This window comes from Marmota monax, unplaced genomic scaffold (genome assembly GCF_021218885.2).
Source record: "Marmota monax isolate L192 unplaced genomic scaffold, Marmota_monax_Labrador192_F-V1.1 WCK01_AAM20220418_F8-fsc00105, whole genome shotgun sequence".
Classification (NCBI taxonomy): domain Eukaryota; kingdom Metazoa; phylum Chordata; class Mammalia; order Rodentia; family Sciuridae; genus Marmota; species Marmota monax.
The window spans coordinates 4,836,728-4,860,503 of NW_026692947.1; the positions used below are offsets into that span (position 1 = coordinate 4,836,728).

The 23,776-nt window shown below is 32.9% G+C and overlaps 1 protein-coding gene across 7 annotated transcripts in view; it reads left to right on the forward strand.

The window, feature by feature from the left end:
• Syt14 (synaptotagmin 14) overlaps nucleotides 1–23,108 on the forward strand; it is a 257,494-nt gene extending 234,386 nt beyond the window's left edge. For 5 of the 7 annotated variants that reach the window (XM_058581952.1, XM_058581951.1, XM_058581954.1 and 2 more), the window contains 3 exons: nucleotides 9,229–9,418; nucleotides 12,121–12,177; nucleotides 13,465–23,108. In XM_058581952.1, the coding sequence (XP_058437935.1) occupies nucleotides 9,229–9,418; nucleotides 12,121–12,177; nucleotides 13,465–13,778 (561 nt within the window). In that variant the 3' untranslated portion in view covers nucleotides 13,779–23,108. The remainder of the gene's footprint in view (nucleotides 1–9,228; nucleotides 9,419–12,120; nucleotides 12,178–13,464) is intronic. The other 2 variants (XM_058581953.1, XM_046452281.2) reach the window with 1 other exon arrangement.
• Nucleotides 23,109–23,776: the final 668 nt, after the last annotated feature.

Genomic DNA, 23,776 nt, shown 5'->3' on the forward strand with positions numbered 1-23,776 from the left:
ATGAATTCAGATCTTATTTAAAACATTGATTAATAGAAACATTTTGTACCAACTTGTATAGGAATAATTGATTCTAGCACTCTATAAGCTTAGTGACCAATTTAAATAAGTTCATACCTCCCTCAGATGTATATATGTGAGGTCATTTGTGCAGTACAGAGCTTAACTACCTTAGCAACTCACTGTATGTCACCAGGGTCTCTTTTATTTCACAAAGCAAGCTTTTGAGGTCAGAAATGTTCTAGACCAATAGGAAGTCAGGCAAGTCAGTTATATTAATTTTAAAGCAAAAATCATAGTTCTTTCTTAATATGTGCTAATGCTAATAAGTTACAAAAATCTTATATAATGTCTCACTATGTATCTAGATCTCTATGACTAATTATAATAAAAAAGGTACTTTTTTAAAAATCTGTTTTACTACAGGGTAAAAAAAAAGTGCAGTTTTGGTTTTTTTTTTTCCAAGATGTAAAATGTACGCAAACTACAAGAATCCTCTGAGGTAGACTGTCACTAGCACAACTAAGTAAATCATAATCCCTGCCCAAACACTCAAGTCACGCCACATGTTCAGCCTTATGCTGTTATTTTTCACAGACAGATCTGAGCATGTTACTTCCCAGTTCAAAATGCTTCTTTTACTTCCACTGGTTAGGGTATGTCCAGTTTTCTAACCACCACATTTCATGGCTTTCATTATTCATTTTTTCATTCAACAGTATTTATGACGTGTCTGCTGAGTGACAGGTACTATAGTAATTTTCATACACACAAAGAGTGGCAAAACAAATATCTTCCTTCAAGGAACTTACAGTCGATGGGTAAGATGTTCAAAGCAACACTAACAATACAGTATAGTGAGTCTCTGATAGAAATATTCACATAGTGCTGGGTGAGTATAATTTAGCTTCAGTTTCCTTTCTAGCTATATCTTCACCCCTACCCATAAACACCAGCCACGCTACATCACTTTACACTTACCAAATATGCTGTCAACTTTGGGACCTTAGCTCATACTTTCGTTTTGAAATGCCCTTCCCTGTGCCTATTGAAATTCTTTTAAAACCAGTGTCAACTGTCTCTTGTCAAGATATAGTTTCTGTTGTCCAGAGTTTATCATATCTATGACATTTTCTCCCATAAAACCTCTCTAGGAATTTTCTCATAATCTGCCTTGAAATCAATCCATCTATACCCTAGTAGAGTGCCTTGTGCAGAATAGAATAGCCTTTCAACGAACTTTTATGCTGCCAAGTTTCTAAATAATTATTCTGTTTTGAATGTGTTTCCTTCAGTAAGATAAAAAAATGCACAGTCTATCATTTTAGCAACTGGCCTAAAGTCCAGTCACAAATAAAATAAATTGGGATTATGAGATTAATATGAATGTTTCTAAGTTATTAAACAAACTGAGAATAAATATATTAAGTAAATGGATATATTGATTTTCTACCAGAGTACTGTCACCTCTACTTTTTTCCTGAATAAAATCCTGTTTTGTTCAGGAAACCACACCGAGGCCATACAGAATTTGACAGGAAAAAAAAAAAAAGCTCCATCAAAGGTGAATCCATATTTTAAAAAAGCAGAAACACAAAGAAGTGATCCACTCTGAATGACAATCAGCAGGCCCAAAAGAAAGATATATTGGCAGTTCTAGAACTCATAGAACACTATAAAAGAAATTATAAAATAATATGTGTTAAAAGAATAAAGAGATAAACTAAGAGGGAAACCACAAAGAATAAGACAGTATGAACAAAGAGGCAGACTTTAATAATGACCTCTAGAATAAAAAAGAAGGTCATTAAAAAAGAGTCCATAAAAATATAAAAAAGAAGATGAGGAGGGCAGAACGAGAGATGAGAAAAAAAATGAGAGCAAGATCTGAAATACACAACTCATCAGACTGCAAAAAAGCAAGGTCCTAAGCTGCAGTTTTTAAAAACCCATAAAAACTGCAGTGAAAAAAATGAACACCAAAGATGAAATAATAAAAGTGACTGCAGAGGAAATATAAAGGAATAATAATTTGACTTACAGAAGGCTTTTCAACAGCCACATGAAGGCCAGAAGGCAGTGCAGCAGTATGATATCTTTAAGGTGTCAAGGCAAAGTAACTACCAGCTTGGAATATCATAGCCACCTGAATCATTACTCGGTAGAGAAAGCAAACGCCAGATACTTTTAGGCCAAGACTAAGTGTTTATCACCCATCGATCATAGCTGTAATAATTACTTAAGCATATACTTTTGTAAGAAAAACATTGAATTCAAAAATGAAGAAATAGAAGAAGTGATGAGCCAGGAGATTGTTAAACATGTAGAAAAGTCATATAGAAAAACTAAATAAGCAGAGAGAGGTAAATTAAGCAGAAAATTGTTACTTAAGATATGGACAATTTCAGTAACACTTAACCAATTTAATTTAATGGATATTTGTGGGACCTCTACCCAATTAATTTTACAATATGCAGTTACTTTAAGCATATGTAGAACATTTACAAAAGTCAACCATATGCTAGACCACAAAAGAATTCTCCACAAATATCAAAAATCAATATTATATAAATTTCATTCTTTGACTACATTGGAATGAAATTAGATATTTATTCAACAAGTATCTGTTAGGCACATACTACATACATACCAGATGTTCCGGGAATTCAGTGTACATTAATGAAAAATTTTGACATGCATAAAACTTAACTCTAGGTAAGAGAGGGAAGGAGAAAGATAATACAGTAAGTATGTGGTGTGTAAGAAAGTGAAAAGTACTCTGGGAAAAAACAGAAGCAGGGTGAGCAGGATTAAGAATGCTATTTAGAAGGATGAGGTCAGGTTAAGGCTCACTGGGAATGTGACATGTGAGCAAAAATAGGCACAGATATTAGCCACTTGCATATCAGGAAAGAACATGTAAGTGGACTGAACAGCACACCCTGAGCACAGAGTACTACATGGTGTTCAAAGAGTAGCAAGGATGGGGTTGGGGTTGTGGCTCAGTGGTAGAGCACTTGCCTAGCATATGTAAGCACTGGGTTCAATTCTCAACACCACATATAAATAAATTAATAAAATAAAGGACCATCAACATCTAAAAACATTTTTTAAATAAAAAAGAGTAGCACAGAGGTGCCGTTATTTAGTTAGGACTCCACGATTGCAGAGTAGAGTAGTAGGAGATGAGGTAAAGGAGGCAGCCCTCTGACCCAACCCCCCAATACTTGTAATTTTGCATACTCACACATATTAAGAACTTCGTGAATTAACTTACAGTCAAAATATAAGATAACAGAAATTCAAAATATTTATAGTAAAAAAAGAAAACTGTTAAATTTGTGGGGTGCACTTCTAACAGTATTATAATCAGATGTATACCCTTAAATATATTTGTGATAATATATAAGCATTCTTCAACTCAGGAAGTTAAAAAAGGTAAATAGTACAAAACTATTAAAGAAAAAATGTAAAAAAGGTTTAATGAAAACAAAGTCTCACATATGTCACATGCTGAATAGATGTACCTGTGTGTATTTATTCTTCAAATTGGTATTCCAAGACGGCATGAGAAAAAATTTTACATTAAATAAACTGTTCTTATAAGCATATATGCAGAAATGTCAAATTGACCAGGTTTATACTGATTACAGCAAATAATAATGTGTATGTATAAATTTTGGTCACAAAAGGAATTTTTCATGACCATTTTCCACATGATGCTGTAGTAAAATGCTGGAGATATGAAAAATCTTGTTTCTATTTGCTTTAAAATAAATTTTTCTTTTAAACCCTCCTATTAAATGCATTAATTTCTCAGTGTTGATATGTAGGATTTATAAAAGAAAAAATGAGAATTTTTACTTTTGTTTTAAAAGGTAAGAGTCTATCAAATTTGGGGAACAAATCTGGGAAATGAAGATAGGGAACTGGTTCCTCATGACAAAGGTTGAGGCCTGGATCAGTGAGTACCTGAAGCTACTGTTGTACGAACTGTTGTGATCATACAGTCCAATAAGTTCCCTTGTGTTTCTTGCCCTGAGGAATAGTGTGAAGAAAGATCCCACCTGAGCATATATATGTATAGTTTTACCTTAAAGTTGGATATTCTGTCACTTGCAACTTAAAGTATGCTAAAAAGTGTACAATTTTAGGTAGACTAGCTTCCAACACCACTCTGAAATTTAAACTGTCCATCCATCCACTGCTTTTCTGGGTAGGCTATCCTATTTTATTTATTTATTTATTTAGTAATACTAGGGATTTAATCCAGAGGCACTTTAACCATTGAGGCACATCCCCAGCTCTTTTTCTTCACTTTTTATTTGTTGAGACAGGCTCTCACTAAGTTACTTAGGGCCTTGCTAAGTTGCTGGCCTTGAACTTGGGATCCTCCTGCCTCAGCCTCCTGAGTCTCTGGTATTACAGGCATGCACCACAGTGTCTGGCTATCCTTTAGATTTACCTGGTGTTTGGACAATCCCTACCAAAAATACAGACTACCTTTCCTTTATACTGGATGTTCAGAGCAGAGGAGGCAGGATTTGGAGCACAATGCTGTTCCTGCTTTCTCTCTTCTGAAATTGCCTCTGATTATCTCCTGGGTACCTCATTCCCTGAGGCTAGGAAAAGGCCCTAAGGAGGGAGCACTGCTGCTGGAGATGAAGCTCACTTTTGTGGCAGTTCAGCATTGAAGCAGATGCCTTCCCCAGGTTTACCCTTCATCATCCTCAGTACGCCCATCACCCCCATTTCAGAAAAGTGTAATGGAAGCATTTCATATATGAATACAATTAAAAACCTAAACTATCTTCCAACTGTAGTGAATAAGTTAAATAGAAAAATCTTTAATTTTTTTGTAATTATCATTGTATAGTTGTACCTTAAAAATATTGAGTGTAAGTAGTTACAAGTAAGTCAGAATCAATTCAGTATTCATGGAAAGCCCAGTATGTTTACTTCTTAGGGATTCGGTTGTATTTTAAATTGTATGGCTCTTCTAGATATATTTATAAGTTCTCACCTAATTTTAACCCGTTAGCACCATTAAAGAAATGTATTGGCTGGCATAAGCACTAATTGTGGTTATGATAAACATTATGTAGTTTATTCATTTGTCTGAAATTTTAAATAGATTTTTTCCTACTCTCATAGAATTGCTTATAATCCTTCACCCTGGGGCAAAAGACTCAGGAAAGGAGGGGAAGTAATAAAAAGAAATAAAATTGTATGCAAGATGGGAAGTTTTACTTTGGGGAGCCTGTGGGACTAGTCCTTTAAGTAGATCTAGTTATGACTGGAATTTGCTTGACTTTGGGTTAATCACCTGCCCATTACTGCCACCAGCTGTAAATTAATGACAGGGTCTGCAAAGATTCCTGAATATACACTGAATGGAGCAGCATGCCCTGAGGAATAGTGTGAAGAAAGATGCCACCTGAGCATATGTATAGTATATGTGTTTAATTTGTTTTTGCTACTATGACGCTGTTTGTGTAGTTGTTCCACCTGCTTTTGTGCTCAGGGATCTCCTTGGACTGCCACAACTCTGGTATCTCAGTGGGCAGGCACGTTGATGGCAGTGGAAAGTCCTTGAGATTAGCACTTTTTCTAAAGTAGAAACTCAGAGTGAACTCTCTTAAAGAATAGTTTTTTCTGTTATTTAAATGTTAGAGGCTCTTGATGCTCTTGCTTTTTGTTGTGCTTGGAGATAAGAATTTTCACAGCACAGTGGAGAGAGAAGGTGGTTATTCTCCTTAGAGACAAGAAAAGTTCTCACCTATCACTTCCTTTGGGGAGCATTTTGTTGCTCAAAGGTAGCAACAAAATGTGTGCTGATATGTGTGCTGATACACAAGTCTTAGGTTCACATTTTATTATATGACAGTAGGTTAATGTGAAGAATACTATGTTACGAAAAGTATTTCATAATATTCTAACAGATGCTGCTAGTATAATAGCCTAATGTAACAAATGCACCAAATGTGTTCAAGCATGTTTTTGACACTATTTTCATAAGTGATGATATATCCTAATTGAAACTTACTAAAATTATGTTTTCTCCTCCAACTGTCATGAAAACATACCAAACTTGGTGTTTTGTGTACCCATGATTTAGGAATATAAAATGTATATTCCTGTGGCTTTCCTCTCTGAGATTTAGAGTTAGATTTGAAAATATGAGATTATTCTTCTGAAGATTAGTCCATTAAACTAATCCAGTCTCTACATATATGTTAATTCTCCGTCATTAATTATATAGCCAATAGCAGATTTAAACTTCAAGATTTATGTGAAACATTGTTACAAGCAGTAGTGATATAGCCCCTTTGTTTTCTTTCTGACTGGTGGAATGAATACCTTTATGAATATTCAAAGGAAATTCTAAATATTTATTTTACCATTGTATGTTTATTTGTGCATGTTATGTCCTTGTATCATATAATTCTTTTCTTAAACCATTTTTTTCCTGTGAAACCCAATACACATTAGAAACATGGAAATAATAGAAATTGTACTACCCATTTATCGCAAATTAACTACCATCCACATTAAGGAATTAAAAAATACCTACTACATCCAGAAATCTCTGTCATGCCCTTCCCAGTTATTTTACCTTCTCTCACACCGCTGGAGTTAACCACAATTTTGACTTTAATATTAATTGTTTTCTTGCTTTTCTTTATCTTTTGCCACCTATTCACACTTCTGGAACACTATAGTTTAGTTTGCCTAGTTGTTTTTGTTGTTGTTTGGTTTTGGGTTTTTGTTGCTGCTGCTGTTGTTTTTACATAAATGGAATTTGCTGCTAGGATGTATCCATCTGAACCCACCCTTTTTCATTAAGTTACATTTGTAAATATATAATGGTTTTCATGAACTTACCACAAATTATCCGTTGTATTGTTTGGGTCCAGCATGAGCAGTGCTTCTGTGGAAATTCTTCCATATCTCTTTGATGAACATTGGGTATATTTCTGAGCAGTATATATGTAGGCGTGATATTGCCAAGCCATAGGTATGTGTATTTTTGACATTTTTAAAAGCAGTATCACTTTACACAGCCACCAGGGAATTATGATAGTTCCATCTCTCTGTATCCTCACTACACTTTTAGCCCATCTGTTTGTTGTATTACGTCATGGTTTTAATTTCCATTTCCCTGATTACTAATGAAGTCAAGCAAATGCAAAGAAGCCTGTTGAGATTTTTATTAGAATAACATTTAACCTATAGATCAATATAGAGAGAATGTTACAAAACTCAACTAATATATTAATTTATCTATATAGCACTTTTCAATTTCTCTCAGTAAAGTTCATTACTTTCTGCGTAGAGGCTTGCATATCGTTTGTTCCATTCATTCTTAGATATTTTATACTTCTATGTTATAATAAATGCTATTGGGAGGGGGAAGTTGCTGGGGATTAAACCCAGGGCCTTGTGCATGTGAGACAAGCACTCTACCAACTGAGCTATATCCCCAGCCCTATAATAAATACTGTATTGGTAAACTTGTTTTCAGATTTGTTGCTGACATATAGTAATACATACATGAATTTTTAAATTTTACCTTTGTACGTAGTTTCAATTCTTCTTTAGATTTGTTTAGATTTGCTGTATACATAATGATATGTTCTCTACATAAGTACAGTTTTATCTGCTTCCCTTCCAAATTATGACACTTTTAATTTCATCTTCTTGTCTTTAGTAAGACTAGAACTTTCACTGGGTGGGATCTCCACTACAGTGTGACTAGGAGTGGTGATAGCAGTTTCAAAGAGAAAATATTTTTTCTGTTTCAAAGGGGAAATCATTTTTAGTATGGTATTGCATATTGCTGAATTTGGTTTGCTAATAGTTTGTTTAGAATTTTTTGAATCTACTCTCATGAAACAAAATCCTGTAATTCTTTTCTTTTTATGTCCTTGATAGGCTTTGGTTTTAAGGTTTTGCTAGATTCTTAATGGAAGTTGAGCAGTGTTTTTTCTTAACTCCCTGGAAGAGTTCATGGAAAACTAGCATTATTTTTTTATAATTTTTTATCTTATTTTAATTTTTATTTATTTGTTTTTATAGTTGTAGATGGACAGGATGCCTTTATTTTGTTTATTTTTATGTGTTGCTGAGGATGGAACCCAGTGCCTCACACCAGCTAGATAAGTGCTCTGCCACTAAGCTACAGCCCAGCCCCAAAACTAGTATTATTAATTGAAATTCACTAGTGAAGCCATCTGGGCTAAAGTTTTTTGCTTTTGCGTGTGTTTATTTTGGAAAGGTTTTTAATTATAAGTTCAATTTTTTCAGTAAGAATATTCAGATACTCATTTCTTTTGGTGTCCCTTTTTGCTACAGTTTTCTATGAGTGTGTTCAGGACTTAAATTTCAGACTTATTGGAAGAAATCTGTTCATACTGTCTTTTTTTTAAAAAAATATTTTTAGTTGTAGTTGGGCACAGTTCCTTCCTTCCTTCCTTCCTTCCTTCTTTTCTTTCTTTCTTTCCTTCTTTCTTGTTTCTCTTTCTAGTTGTGGCTAGTTTGGCTTTCTGTGTTTTCAGCCCAGGTTATGAAATGCATGCAAATTTGGAATTATTTTATCTTCCTGGTAAAGTGAATGCTTTATCATTATTAAGTATACTACTTCACCTCCAGTATGGTATTGCCTTGAAGTCAACCCTGATAAAACTAATGTAGCTACATCAATTTCCTTTTGGTTGTTATATACATGGTAAACTTTATCACCTTTTTAACTTTTGCATATATGTATGTTGGCTTATAAATAGTAGATCACTTTGTTTACTGAAAATGTGCCAATCTTTGTCTTTAAAGGCACAATTAAGACATTTAATTTAATATAATTGAATCTAAATTGGTGTAGTTTTTTAAGGTTGAAAACTTTTTAGGCAATATTTCTTCATATTCCTAAAATAGTTCACTAACATATATAAACTTAAATTTATCTTCTTTGATATATATATATAAATAGACAGAAGTTTATGAAACTTTATCATATTCTATTACTTCTTTGACTCCTGTAAAATGAAGAGAGATCTAGCAACTAAAATATCTAAGGACAATCTTTTTTAATCTAGTGTTTGGGGAGTTCAGTTTGCAACTCTTGTCTTTATCATGATTTACCTACCTTATTCCAATAAGCGTGACATAACAATATATCTCTAATAAGTCTTTCTTGAAAAAATACTATAAAAATTTCATTTTTATTAACAGGGTTGTGACTCCCAAGTGAGCATGTCAGAAATGTCCTGTAGTGAAAGTACATCGTCTTGTCAATCTCTTGAACATGGTTCAGTTCCAGAAATTCTCATTGGCCTGCTTTATAATGCCACAACTGGAAGATTATCAGCAGAAGTGATAAAAGGCAGCCATTTCAAAAACTTGGCAGCGAACAGACCACCCAGTGAGTGAAAAAAAATTTTAATTGTAACATTTTCTGCACTTATGGGACTCTCAGCATTAGGGGCTTCAATCCTATCATTTTAGTCTTAACCAATCAAAATGAAATGGTGAATCATCAGCTAATCTGTTTCATGTTTTCTATTTCCAGTCATTTGGGAAGTAGAAAAAATTTGAAATTCAAAATATTGTGTGGTGACAGGAATTTTAATTTTTCACAGTGTCTACCGAATAAATTATCCCTATCATAGCCATTATCTTTTGATGGAAAAAGTTACAGGGTTTTTAAAAGTGAGTAATATTCAAAAGTATGAATAGAAATGTGTACAGTGTTGTTAACTAAAAAGTAAAATTGTTTTCTATCTACATATAGTGCTTTGAACTAATGTATTTACTTCTATATTTCCCCTTCTTTTTTCCTTAACAATGTAAGAGGAACTGTTTCTTTAGATTTTCTTCTCATTTAAAAGTATAGGGGGCCAAGGATGTAGCTCAGTGGTAGAACTTATGCTTAGCATGTGCAAGGCTTAGATTCACTACTCAGCACCACAAAAAAAGTAAAAGTTTAAAAAAAAATTAATTATAAACCAGTACTGCCAACAGTCTTTTCTTAGATGGAATGCGCTTTACCTTTACCAGACAAACAGAATAAGAAAGTTTGGAGGTTGATCCTAGATGGTCAGAAGTGAGAGCTAACAACATACCTCTGCCCTGTGTGCCTCTCAGCTTCTCTTACCTTCAGTTCAAGAGGGTGGAGATAGATTATAGAAGCATAAAGAGATTGTCTTCCAATTGTAATCCAAAACTTTTTGTTGACAGCTATGGGAAGTATACTGGGAACAGAGCAACTTCATTGTATATTTCTCTAAAATTAAAGCTGTTAATGTCCTGAACTAAAAATTGGAAAGAAAATCTTGAATAAAAACACCTCCTTAAATTTACCTAAAGGTTTCATGAAGACTTGTCTTTTACTCCAGGTATCAAGCAGTTATTAAAGCACCCTTGAATTAAATTAACTTGACTTCTCCTTGTCAAAAAAATTCATTATTCAATTAAGGTCAAAAGTCATAAAAATATATTTGGTCTGCCCATAGTAATGTTAAAGATCATAGAATCCATCTCTCCCTGAATTATAAGTCTGAAGGCCAAAATTGTATTCACATTTCTACCTTAGACAAATGACCAAGCTCTCTTAAGTCTGTTTCTTTATAGGAAAAGGTAAGGCTGTGTTTCTCAGAGTAATTGTGAGATCCAGATCTGACAAATGTGCATAAAAGGATAGAATTAATATTATCCACTTTTTTATTTGAAAGGAAATATTCAGTAGGAGGAAAGAAGCCAATCCTAACATAAACAGACTGGCAAGTGTGACTCAGTTATCTTCATTCATACACACTGTGAATGCAAATTAAAATGGCTGGAAAGATAAACTATAGAATAAGACTTGTAGATAAAAGGAAGGATGGTGAGGCGTGACAACCTCAGGAGTGCACACTCTATGTAAATATTCTGATTTAAAGATGCTTTAACATAGTATCAGATATAACACCATTTGGGGTCATATTGAGCCACAAGTAATCAATGTGCTATTCATAGTTTAGCTAATAGTTTAATAATTTTTTGACAGATAATTAACTGGAGATGTTTTAAAAGTAGCAGAATGAAATGGTTCTCTGATAGAAATAGAAAACAGAACTAAAAAGGAATCAGAGCTTAAAATGATCTGAAGGGCAAGATTGGGTAGTAAAATTAAGAAAGATTAGCAGCCATAAATTGGCGTGAACATACTTTATATACAAAGATATGAAAAATTATGCTCTCTATTGTAATAAGGATTGTTATGCATTCCGCTGTTGTGTATTTAAAAAAATAAAATCAATTTAAAAAAAAGATTAGCAGCCACTACATGGAGTTGATTTTTCAGGTTTAAGAGTGGATGATAACAATTGTCATTGTTTTAGAGTTAGATTTTCAGCATAAGGTTGATTAATGGTATTAGCTGAGAGGTAACTAATAAGCAAATATAAGTCAATTTTAAAAATAATTATATGAAAGTAGAGTATTTATAAAGGAGATGTAAGATATTTAAAAAGTGATATGCAAGACAATTCTATCTGTTCGTCCTAAACTCTACATATTATATAAATTATAGCCCTTCACGTATACCTAGGTTCTAAACCTTGAACTGTGTTGTAGACTGAATAATCCCAATTTAATCCAAAGAAATAGCAATATTCAAGAGCAAAAGCTGTGATAACTGTATATTATTTGCATAACTTAGTTTTATATTATGTTGGAGTAATAGATCTATTTCAAATATTAATATTGCATGGATAAACTTAAAATTTAGCATAATAATAATGATGATCCTATAATGACTTTTATTCAGTCTTTTATAGTCTAATAATTTGCATGATTCTATGTTCAATGTGCTTTAGACCAAGTTATCATTATAAAGATGTCCCCCTTTAAAATAGTGTAATTTTTATTTGAGATTACACAATGACCTTAAAATTTTTCATTCCATGAAATTTACCCAACAACCCTTTTGTTCAGCCCTCTACCTGAATTAAAATGCTAAAGTTTTGTGTTTTTCCACTCCAGTGAACAGTGTTTCCTCTTTAATTCTGACCTTTGACCCTCTTTCACCCAACGATTGACATCTGGTCATTATTTCTTTTACTGCTTTCCACCCCCTGTTGTCAGATGGACTGTTCTGTTGTCTAAAACACTTGATAGGTGGACAGGTTTATATAATCCGAGGTGAGTTCTTGTAGAGGCTAATTGGATGTTGTCTTTTCATGCAAAAACAAAATACCCTAAAACTTGCCAGCAGTGAAGCTGTCCACCATGTTGGTTTCTGAAAAAATGCACATTTATTATCTGTGATACTTTAAATAAAACTAACTTAGAATTTATCTCTGATTATGGATGATGGTATTCAGAGTATCAATAAAACAAGCCAAACTTTTTAAATAAAAGTTTTTATTTTTCCGTTTATTTGTATTTTGAATTGTATAACAGAAATAGCTATTTCATGAGAAATATTGCAATTGTCTTTGAAATTAATTGAAATTTTGATATGAAGTACACATGATGGATCAACATGCTGAAGATCATTTGCATGAGTCTAAAGAACTTGAAACATAATCTTTTAAAGAGAGGACTTATCTTTGATTTAATCAGGCAATGAAGTGTTATTTTTCACTTTGTACACTAACATCCCATCAGTTTTTTTTTATGATTCATGAAAATAATAAGATATCATACTTAAAATTTCACATTGAATTGTATCTAAAAGAAACCCTATACTATTTATTTTAACTACTCAAAAAAAAAAAAAAAAAAGAAGAAGAAGAAGAAGAAGCACATTAAATGTATCCTTGCATGAAACCAGGAAAGTTTTACTTGGTTTGCTAAACTTTGAACCCTAATGCATTTGGCTTTATTATGACCCATAAATGTTTTAAAATATATTTAAAAACCACATCCATGCAGAGATTTTTTTGACATTTCATCCTAAGCTGTTTTGATGTCATCTTTGCATTCTTGTCTTCCTTTTTTCCTCTTCACCATTTGCCTTCATTTCTATTTGTTTGTTGATTCTTATTCTCTGAAAACACAGTGGAATGCTTTACAGTGTTGTGGCTAATTGAGCTTGCTAAGTGTTTATTAATGCCATGATGTCCTGCTTAGTACAGCTAAATGGGAATGGGAATGGGAATGGGCAGGGGAGGTAGTGGGATGTCAAAGATGGGATGGGAGGGTGGAGGAAGGATTATGAGGTATACCTTTAAATTCTATTATGTAGAAATAGAGAGGTTAAGATATTATTACTCCCAAGATATTTTCAGACTACTCAGCATTCTCTGTACTTGTCACATTTTATAAGTATCTCTATCAAAATGGATTGGTTGAATTTCTTAAACATGGTATACACCATATCCTTATAAAGTATAAATACTGAATCTTCTCAGCACTTGTTATAAGGAAATTGTTCCAAGTTCGTTGCAAATGATATTTGTATTATGTTGGTTTTTTTTTCTTTAGATACATATGTTAAGTTAACTCTACTGAATTCCATGGGTCAAGAGATGTCCAAGTGCAAGACATCCATCCGCAGAGGGCAGCCAAATCCAGTATACAAGGAAACTTTTGTATTTCAAGTGGCCCTATTTCAACTTTCTGATGTGACACTTATACTATCTGTGTATAACAAACGCAGCATGAAAAGAAAAGAAATGATAGGCTGGATTTCTTTAGGTCTGAACAGCTCTGGAGAAGAGGAACTCAATCACTGGACTGAAATGAAGGAGTCGAAAGGACAGCAAGTATGTAGATGGCATGCATTACTAGAGTCGTGATGAAGAGGATGAACGAGCGGTCAGTCAAAGGCAGAATTATTTCTTATTACAACACTGCTATTTTTACCTGGTCACCATGAGAAGAGCTATCTTTGAAGAATAATATTCAACTCTACCAAAATTCTTTAGATGCTTGGAAAGATCATCTAATACTGACATAAATAAAGAAAAGATGTGTTTCTCGTAGAGCTTATCTGGAAACTGAGAAACTGACATCATTATTGTTAAACTAACGGTCCTCCAGAGATTTAAAAATATGCTTTTGATTTGAAGTTACTTTTACTTTAGCAAAAGAGCCAGTAATTTTATGGAAGATTATAAGTGATTTTTAAAAATCAGAATTTTAGTTGCAATACTATTTTAGTATCACCCTACATATTATCTAAAACATTTTAAATGGCCAGTCTTGGTGTTTATAATGTTATTTAATATAAAAAAAAATGTTCTCCAGCACTATCACAAGTCATATTTAATGGTGAAGGGTTTCAATCACATTTAAAATTATTTTGTCTCAGACATGTTCTTTGTGCCCTTAGTTTCATTGTGCCTCAGTTCTTCTCCATAGCACTAAATCTAAGTGCAAGCAAGTATTCATTTTCACAAAAGAATTTTGAAGCTTTGTTGTTTTTCAAAAGTTTATTTCTTTATTTGCCTTTGCTTTTGCCTGATCCAAAGAGACCAAGTCATGTTCTGGTCCCTTGCAAGCCTTCTAGACAGGTTGTACTGTAGAACTATGTAACTTTCTGTTGAAAGCACTTCCTGTATTCTTGTATTCCAATGTAGGAAGCCAATAGAACAGGACTTTATTTTAGAATTTCTTTCAGTGATTGACTCTTTACAATTGTAGTAATGTGAAAAACTTTTTTTTTTACAAACTGAAAAATAAGCTGAGCTGTTGGAAATTGAATGTGATTCAAGTTAAAGAAAAATTTAATTGTCTGCTCTGAGTATTTAGTAAGTAACACTGCATAAGGCAGGTAGCATTCAAAATAAGAAACTCTTCTCTGTCACCCTCACTTCAGTTTATATGATGATGTAAAGACTATCCTGTTCAGTTTGATTCAGAACATCAAGTTAAAAACAGTTCTGAGATTCCTTATGAAGTTTCTAGTGACTTGTGACTAGATTTTATGAAATTTACAGATAACGTTCTTCAACGTGATGTCATCTTGTGCCTTTCATGTAAGTTCAATTTGCTCATACAGCTTGGAAGTTGTATTTGCAAAATTAGGCCTTCAATTTTTTATAAATATAAAGATTCCTCAGAACAGTGTCACAAGATCTTTATTTCCTCTGACGTATGTAAAAGTTATACAATGTACTAATTTTTTTTTAATGGCAAGGCACTTTTATTTGTTGTTTTTATATTTAGGAAATCTGAATAATCAAGAATATTATAAGCTATGTTCTTTTCAATTTTGCTTCTTATTTAACATATAATTTATGCATATACTTTATTAAATAGAGTATGTTTTGTATATATGAAAAATATTTTCTTTTTTTCTTTCTCATTTTTAGTAAAGCTAGACAAAAGTGTACTATTTACCAATTACTAAAAAGCAGAATATCATTATTCCTAGTCCCCACTAAGTACAATATGTTATTGTAAGCTAGAACTCATTATTACCATAATGAAACCATGCATAGATATTACTACTTCAGCTTGGCTGTACTGAAAAGCCTTAAAAGAGATTTTTTAAAAACCCATGAATTCATATTTTTTAGTTTAAAAAAGGCAGCTCTATGCTTTAATACTTGTAAGTTATAAGAAAAAATGCAAATGAGCAACATGGGTTTTAAGAATATATATTACAGAGTTGCATTAAAGAAAAAATTCATTCTTTGTTACATCAGTGCACTTTTTTCCAGGATTTTTTAAATAAATGAGTTACAGTTAGAACATGAGTTGAATGGCAAAATACCTCATTTAAGTATTTTCATCAACAATGCAAGAAATGTTTGAAGGGGGATGTGGATTTTACTGAGAAATTAGATTTAGGCATTTGATGCTACAGTTATCTTTCCTGTCTTTGAAACAACTGTCTATGTTGTTAACACCTAGTATCTTTCTAATAAAGAGAGTTGTCAGTCTTATCTGTAGCTGTAACAAAGCTTAATCAAACACATTAATAAGGCCAGTTTGGTGCTTTCACCTTTAGTAAGAAAAGGACAACTGTTATTTGTTAAATCTACCTTTCTTCAGACAGAATTGTGTGTGTGATCTGATATCTCTTTAGAGGCTTATCTAGTATAAGTATCAAATCTTATGTAGCCCAAAAACTAATCAACATTTTTGTAAATTTCAGGGAGGACCCTCCTCCACCCCAGCTGCCAAGTCCTCAAAGATAATAAGTTATCTATATGTGTGTCCATATATATACACACATGCCTACACTCACACACAACATACATATGTACACATATATGTATTTATAATGGTGAAGGTGCCCTGGCTTTTTCAGACTACTGAATAGAAAAATATTCCTCAAATTTATGGATTGTTTTTCTCCTTTATATAAATTACTCAGTCTTATATTTGGTTTTGAGGGCTATTTGGTACCATTCTCTGCCACACATAGCAAAATACACATCTTTTCTTCTTGTGGCTTGACACAACCTAGAATAATTACTCCCCCAAAATTGTCTATTTTTTTCCAAAAAGGATTAGAGTTCAAGAGATGCACTTCACTCTGCTTCATCTAACATACAAGACAGTACTACTACTTTTTTTGTTCACTTGAATTCACATGAAAGCTTCAAGGCAAAATTTTATATCTCAGTAATTACAGCAAATAGGTGCCCACTGGTGGGCAGCAGGTGTTGACTCAGAAACTTGAGAAAGACAGTCAACTTTCTTGTTGTTCTGCTAAAATCCCCTAAGCTTCATAATTAAATGAGCTAGTCCAAATATGAATTTGACCAGCATTTATAGCAGCTCCTAAAATCACACTATCCCAAAGGAACTACAAAATGTAGTAGTTTATTATTGCCCAGGAAACAAAGCATATTTCAAATCAGTGAAGAATTTGTTTAGTATAATATCATCTTCCCTTTCAGAAGCCTTATTCTGTAATCTGAGTTCCCAGTGCTGTTCAATTTGCTTGAAATCCACTTGTACATTATCTTATCATGTGTTCAGTGAATTCTTGATAGTATAGTATTGCCTGACAAAAATAATATATTAGACCACAATTTAAGAAAAGAAAACCCAATGAGAAGATATCTAAAGTATCCTGATTAATATACACATGATCTCCCAGTCTCTCAAGTGAATTAAAAATATAGGTAGGCTATTTAAAGTTTGAATCTTAGATGACATAAAAACAGTAGTTGTGAGCACATTTTTTTTTCCATTTCATTATTCGGATATGAATAGAAATGATACAAATTTGTTTGCATGAAATTACCATTTACTTATATAGATGAGATAATTCAGAGAAACTTACATTGATATTTATAATTCACAAGTTTTCTTATTTTTTTTTCCGTTCACTGCCCCCAGTTCATCTATGACTTACATTGGAAGTAGCCATCAATATCAATATCCCTATCACCAACCATACTTAATATTGAGCACAAGGTTAAGCATGCTGTAAAGCATTTTCTTTTTTTCCCCACATTTTTATTGGTGCTTTATAGTTGGTACATACTGATGGTATTTGTGGTGACATATTTGTATGTGTGTATAATACACAATATAAACATAATTTGACCAGTATCACTCCCCAAAACTTCACCCCTCCCTCCATGCCTTCCATACCTTGGTCCCTTTCCTCTACTGATCTTCCTTTGATTTCCATGAGATCCACCCCCACCTTTCTTTTCCTTCATCCTCTAATTTCCACATATGAGAGAAAACATAAGACACTTGACCTACCGAATTTGACTTACTTCAATTAACATAATGGTCTCTAGTTCCATTTTCCTGCAATTCCATAATTTCATTTTTCCTTATGATTGAATAAAACTCCATTGTGTATATATACCACATTTTCTTTATCCATTCATACATTGATAATTGATAGATACCTATGCTGGTTCCATAGTTTGGCTATTGTGAATTGTGCTGCTATAAACATGAGTAATCTAAAGTTAATTTTTAAAACATCAATCTGTACCCTCCAAAAAGTGTAATAATGATGATGATAACAGCTATAATCTACCAAAGCTCTAGAACAATAATTTACTATTTTGTTTGATTCTTTCAAAATATTATGAGGTAGGTATATTATTCATATTTTAATCAGTGAAGAAATTGCAGCATAGAGAGGTTAAGCAGACTTTCCTAAGGTCATCCAGTAAGTAAGCAGCAGAACTAGGATTAGAACCAGATGTACATTACTCTAAACACCATACTGTGCATACTGCAGTTGCATCCCTCTTTTCAGTTGCATACAAAAAGTTAGAACAACATTAGATTTATCAATAATCGTACCCACTTTAACTGAAGGCAGAACTAGTTGGTGGAAACAGCTCAGGAAAAAGAACAGACAAGACTAGAGGTTTACTTTTTCTTAGAACACAATAGGGAATTTTGTGTCATGTTTTGTAGATGATTTTTATTTTTAAAGAGTTGCTATTAGATTCTAAAAGTATATTAGTTTGTTCTGCTTTTTGGCCACACTTGGGAACCCAAGATATTTTAATTGCATCTGACCGTCTTTCTTAACCTGTGAAGTGAGTAGCTGTGTCTGATAGTCCACATCTTACTCATCAGTGTTAAGGAGAAAGCTCGTTGCAGTTTGTGTTTCTTGTATTGTTTTATTAAGGTTTGATAAGAATTGTAGTTAGTTTTATTCCATGTCTCTCTCTCCCCCAAGTGGTAGTAAATGCATTGTCTTATTATCTTTATATGTGCCTTTGCTCATAGTAGATACACAATATTGATGAACTAAGTTCTCTATGGAAGAAATCAATAATACTATTATGTAAGTCTCATTTTGCACAAATCTTGTGTTATGCATGGATTTATTTTTCCTTCATTTAATATATTTTTATAAGAATACCAATTACGTGCATGAGTTGTTCTAAGAACTACAGATGCAGAGGTAGTAAATTGGATAGACAAAGTGATTTCCCTCAGGGGGCTTAAATTCTAAGGTAGGAATATGAGCACAGAATAGTGTAATTTCACTCTAATATGATGAGATATCAAGATAGGGATGCAAAGAGCATTGTAGTATTTGGCAGAGGAATATAATGTGGAATTCAAAAAAATCTTCCTGGAGAAGATAATACCTAAGTTGGGACTTAATGAATATGGGTTAGATTCCCATCAAACTCTAAGGCAAATTACAAAATGGTAGTTTCCAAGATGTAGTGTGTTTAAGAGTTATCTCTAGAGCTTAACTTGTATTCCCAAACTCTACCTCTGAGATTCTGTTTCACTTGGTCTAGAGGTAAGCCTAAGAATCTAGATGTTATTATGTTCCTCAAGAAATCTTGTCAAATATATTGGTATAGAATATTGAACTTATTACATAGAATTATTGATAGTAACGTTTCAGTGCCTGTAGACTAAATCTTTGTAATAGTGATAAATAAGAGTGATTAAGACTAAGGTTAATGTTACTGATTAAGACTTAAGGTTAGGACTGGGGTTGTAGCTTCGTGGTAGAGGGCTTGCCTAGCATGTGTGAGGCACTGGGTGCAATTCTCAGCACCACATAAAAATAAATAAATAAAATAAAGATACTGTGTCTATCTACAACTAAAAAAAATATATATTTAAAAAGACTAAGGTTAATGTTACTTGTACATCCTTAAAAAGAAATATTTAAGGAAGAAAATGAAAAGTAATAATTATGATGTCTAGTCCATTCACATTCAACATGACTTTTTCAAAGTCTTCCTTGCTATAATTCATAAATTCTATGATGTTTGTTTTGTGATTCCTAGAAATTTATTTATTGTTAAAATATTTACCTCTAAACTGTCTTTGCAATAATTAGATACAAGGCAAAGAATCTTAGGAGGTTTTTATCTAGTATTCATTCTCTGTCAGTATTCTGAACAAGGTTGACCTGTAAGAAATCCTATAGGAACAGTGGTAGATAGTGACAATTTTGTGTTCTTGTTATAGTAAGCCTTCTACTTTCTCTTACTTTCTCTTTGATGGCTTCATTGTCACCACACCTTCAGATGAACCTCAGTCCTGGATTCTTCACTAGGAACAGCAGTGTTTCTACTACTTAGGATCTGATCTTTATTTCCTTGATTGCTTTGTTCTTCCTTAGGGTCCTTGATTTCAAATAGCAAGTTAACACAGCAAACCTTAGGACTTCTGCTTCCCCTAAAAGTAAATGCTATGGATAAGGCACATCTGAGTTTCTGTTTTCCCTCATTTCAAAGGTAACCACACTGCCTTCTCTTGTAATATTTTGTATGAATATATGTTACATTTTGAAAGTTTTCTTTCCTCCCACAAAGATCTGTGATAAGCCCACCAAAAAATGAAGTTACTTGAATATTTGAAATAATATTATTATAGAATTGGACTGCTTTGTGACTGCTGACATATCACTGTGTTGAATCTGGTCATAGTTCAAGCTTAATATAATGTTAAGGTGGTAAAGTTTGATATACTGAAATTATTAGTTAATTATCAAAACTGGATTTAAAATCTTATTTTTTCTCCTCCCTCTATATACTAGTATGCAGTTTCCTTAAATGTTTCCTCTTTCTCCTTCCCTGCCTTCCCTGCCACACACCTCTCATTTCTATACATTCGCACTAAGTACCAAAGTTAGTCAAAGCTGAATAGTACTTGTTGAAAAGGGATGCCTTGACTTTTTTCATTTGACCTCATAGACTAGACAGTAGAGAGGACCAGACAGGCTTTCTCAAAGACTGTGGGAAGAACAAAGCATAATACCCTCCATCATAACAGGCTGGCTGCTGCTACTGTGATAGTTATCATCATCCTCATACACTTAACCTTGAATAGTATGATATACCCTGAAACCATGTTGTAGGAGCTGGGAGCAGAGAAGGAAACTATTAATCTAGCAAAATTTTGGCATAATTTTATTACAGAATTTCAGCCTCTCATTACATAAAATTTTGTAATTATGAGAAGAAAGTCACTGCTGTGCAATAATTGTGCAAGATGTTTGACATTAATTCATTGTCAGCTTGATAGTCTATATCTTAAATTATCTTACTATTTTAGGGCCCTTCTCATGCTCTTCCTTATTATTCTGGTTATTAGTAAACCTAATTTGTACTATCTGGTTTTTTAGTTTGTCCTTTAAATATTCAAGACTACTTTAAAAGAAAAATCATAACAGCTTTCTGTTTATTCCTTTAGCATGTGATCTTTCACCTGCCAATGTGTTTTAAAATGAATATGCACTAGATGACATATAACAGCCCATTATACATTGAAAAAATATTTCAAAATTATAATTTATAAATTGGAAATTTTATGTATTTGTGCTTTTAGATATTGCCAATGTGCTTATTTTCATAAGTCTAAGCAATTAATATTAAATACATCTATTTTATTCATTGAGAAAATATAAATTTTCTCATACCTCTAAGATTTATTGTTTCTCTTTGCTGTTCACATCTAGTTGAACTGTGAACCTCATAAGAAGTCTTTGTCAGTTTCCAAGCATGTTCTCCTCTTCCAGCTGATGTAGTTTTTAATCATGACCAAACCATTCATACTCTTAGGAGTAGGTCTTCGCAGTCATTCCTCTTCAGAACCCCCATTAATGTTGCTGACAGTGATACATAAGCACCGTGGGAGAAAAGAACCCTGAGGTATAAAGCATTGGTATCTCACAACCCTAACAGGATGACACTTTCAATACCTAAATATAATTTCAGTGAGAATGGAATAGAAGCCAACTTTTTGGAAATGGGGAATTTTAGGTCCTTATGTCATATTCTCCCCTTTTTGATCTTCTCCCTGACCTGTCTAGCTTGCACATTGTCTTTATTTTAAGTTTTGTCAGACAGCTTTTAAAAAATGTTTTTTTTTTTAATTTCACATGTTGCTTTAACCAGAAAATTTCAAAAAATTGAAAACTGAGATAAATACTTAAAATTATAGAAAAAAATGGGGGGGGGGAGTTGCTTGTTTTTGTTTTGAGTTGTCTTTTTGGATAAATATTGGGAATATTTACAGTATTCTGTAATTACATCACCTGTGTTGTATGAGGGACACCAGGATAACTTTGGTACATAAGTTGACTCTCATCTAAGTATGTTAGTGTATTTGAACAATTATTTGAAGCACACCTAGAAATTAGTGGTGGTACTTCCAAAAGCATTTTGATATTGTAAGTGTTACTTTAAGTTTACCAACAGAAAAGTTCAGTAGTATCTTGCATTATAAAAGTAATTTATCATGATTCTGCATAATTGTACTAACATGTGCTTTGTTTTGTAGTGAAAATAATATTGTGGCAACAATTTTGAGGAATCTTTTAAGCTGACATAGAGGAGATAGCCAAACTTTGGCTAGACTTTTCCTAGAATTTTGAAATAAGAAAGAAAATAAATATTACTTTTCAGTTACTTTAGTCTTGAGGAAGAATAGTTATATGAATTTTAAGAGCTAATAAATGTTGGGATCTATTCTTTTTCTAAAACTCTTGGGTTTTAGAACTCAATACTCTTGCATTGTGCTTTATTTCTCAAAATAATGTAATTTTTATGGAAAAACTCAATTAATGGAATCTTTTATTTGATATTCCTTAACCAGCCTACCAACCTTCCTTCCTTCCTTCCTATTTCTTTTCTTTTTTTCTTTAGAGGCAAGAAGTTTCCTTAATAGTATAGTTTCTACAGAGCTTTCTTACTTATTTTTCTAATAATGGATATTACAGTGAAATGAAGTTTAAATGCTCTATGAGCAAAATTCTGTTAAACAACCTGAAGAAATACACTGCTGATTAACATTTCCTTTGGTCTTAACCTGTCTCTAATACATTTGTGAGTAACTCTAACCCATTGATGGACCTTACCGACAAGGGTCTGTATGGTTATCAACAGTGTTGTATTATTGTCACATTAATTTGCATTTTTGTCAAAATGGTTAAGTGTGTGAAGCAATCTGTTTTCTAGAATGGGCTTATATATCTACTCATTTTCACATAATTGAAAATGTGCTACATGTTGCATTGTATTCTCACATCTACTTTTCTACTGTATACACCGATAGTCTCGGTGCCTTTGTCCTTTTGTATAATTGTATTACATAAAGAAACCACTGACCTCTGCATAAACAATGTAAAAAAATGTTGAAATTACTATTCCAAGGAGATTTTAATGGCAGTTTAATTTTCCAGAGAATAAATTTTTTGTGTGGGTTAAAAGTTATTTTTCTTCACTTTTATGTAAAAAAGTTGTTCAGTACTCACATCTAATGGGCCAACGTCTGATTTCTCTGATGGTGATAGATCAGAATCATCCCTCTTTCATCACTGGCAAGTAAGTGTTAATATGACTATTACACAAGATAAAAGAATGTCAATTACATTGGCAAATTTCACATGGACATATATAAATGTTATTAGGATCTTAGGTTTGAAAAAGAATCTCATTTAAATATTCTATAAAATGTTTCTATCAGAATGTTTGGGACATTTAATTGTAAGTCAGATCTGGCCTTCAAAGAAAATAGACTCCAGCCAGGCACAGTGGCACATGCCTGTAATCCCATTCCCTCCAGAGACTGAGGCAGGAGGATCACTGGTTCAAAGCCAACCTCAACAATTTAGTAAGGACCTAAGCAACTTTGAGACTCTGTCTCAAAATTTTAAAAAAGAAAAAAGGGCTGGGGATGTGGCTCAGTGATTAAGTGCCCCTGGGTTCAATCCCTTGTACCCATCCCCACCCCCCAAAAATGAAAATAGATTCCAGATATAAACATTTTAAAATAATTCCTTTAAAGTTCATACAAACGAAGAATAAAACCAAGTAGCTTTACAATGGCCTCAATGTTCCTAGCTATAATATACACATGGGTCCAGCTTTCCGCCTTACAC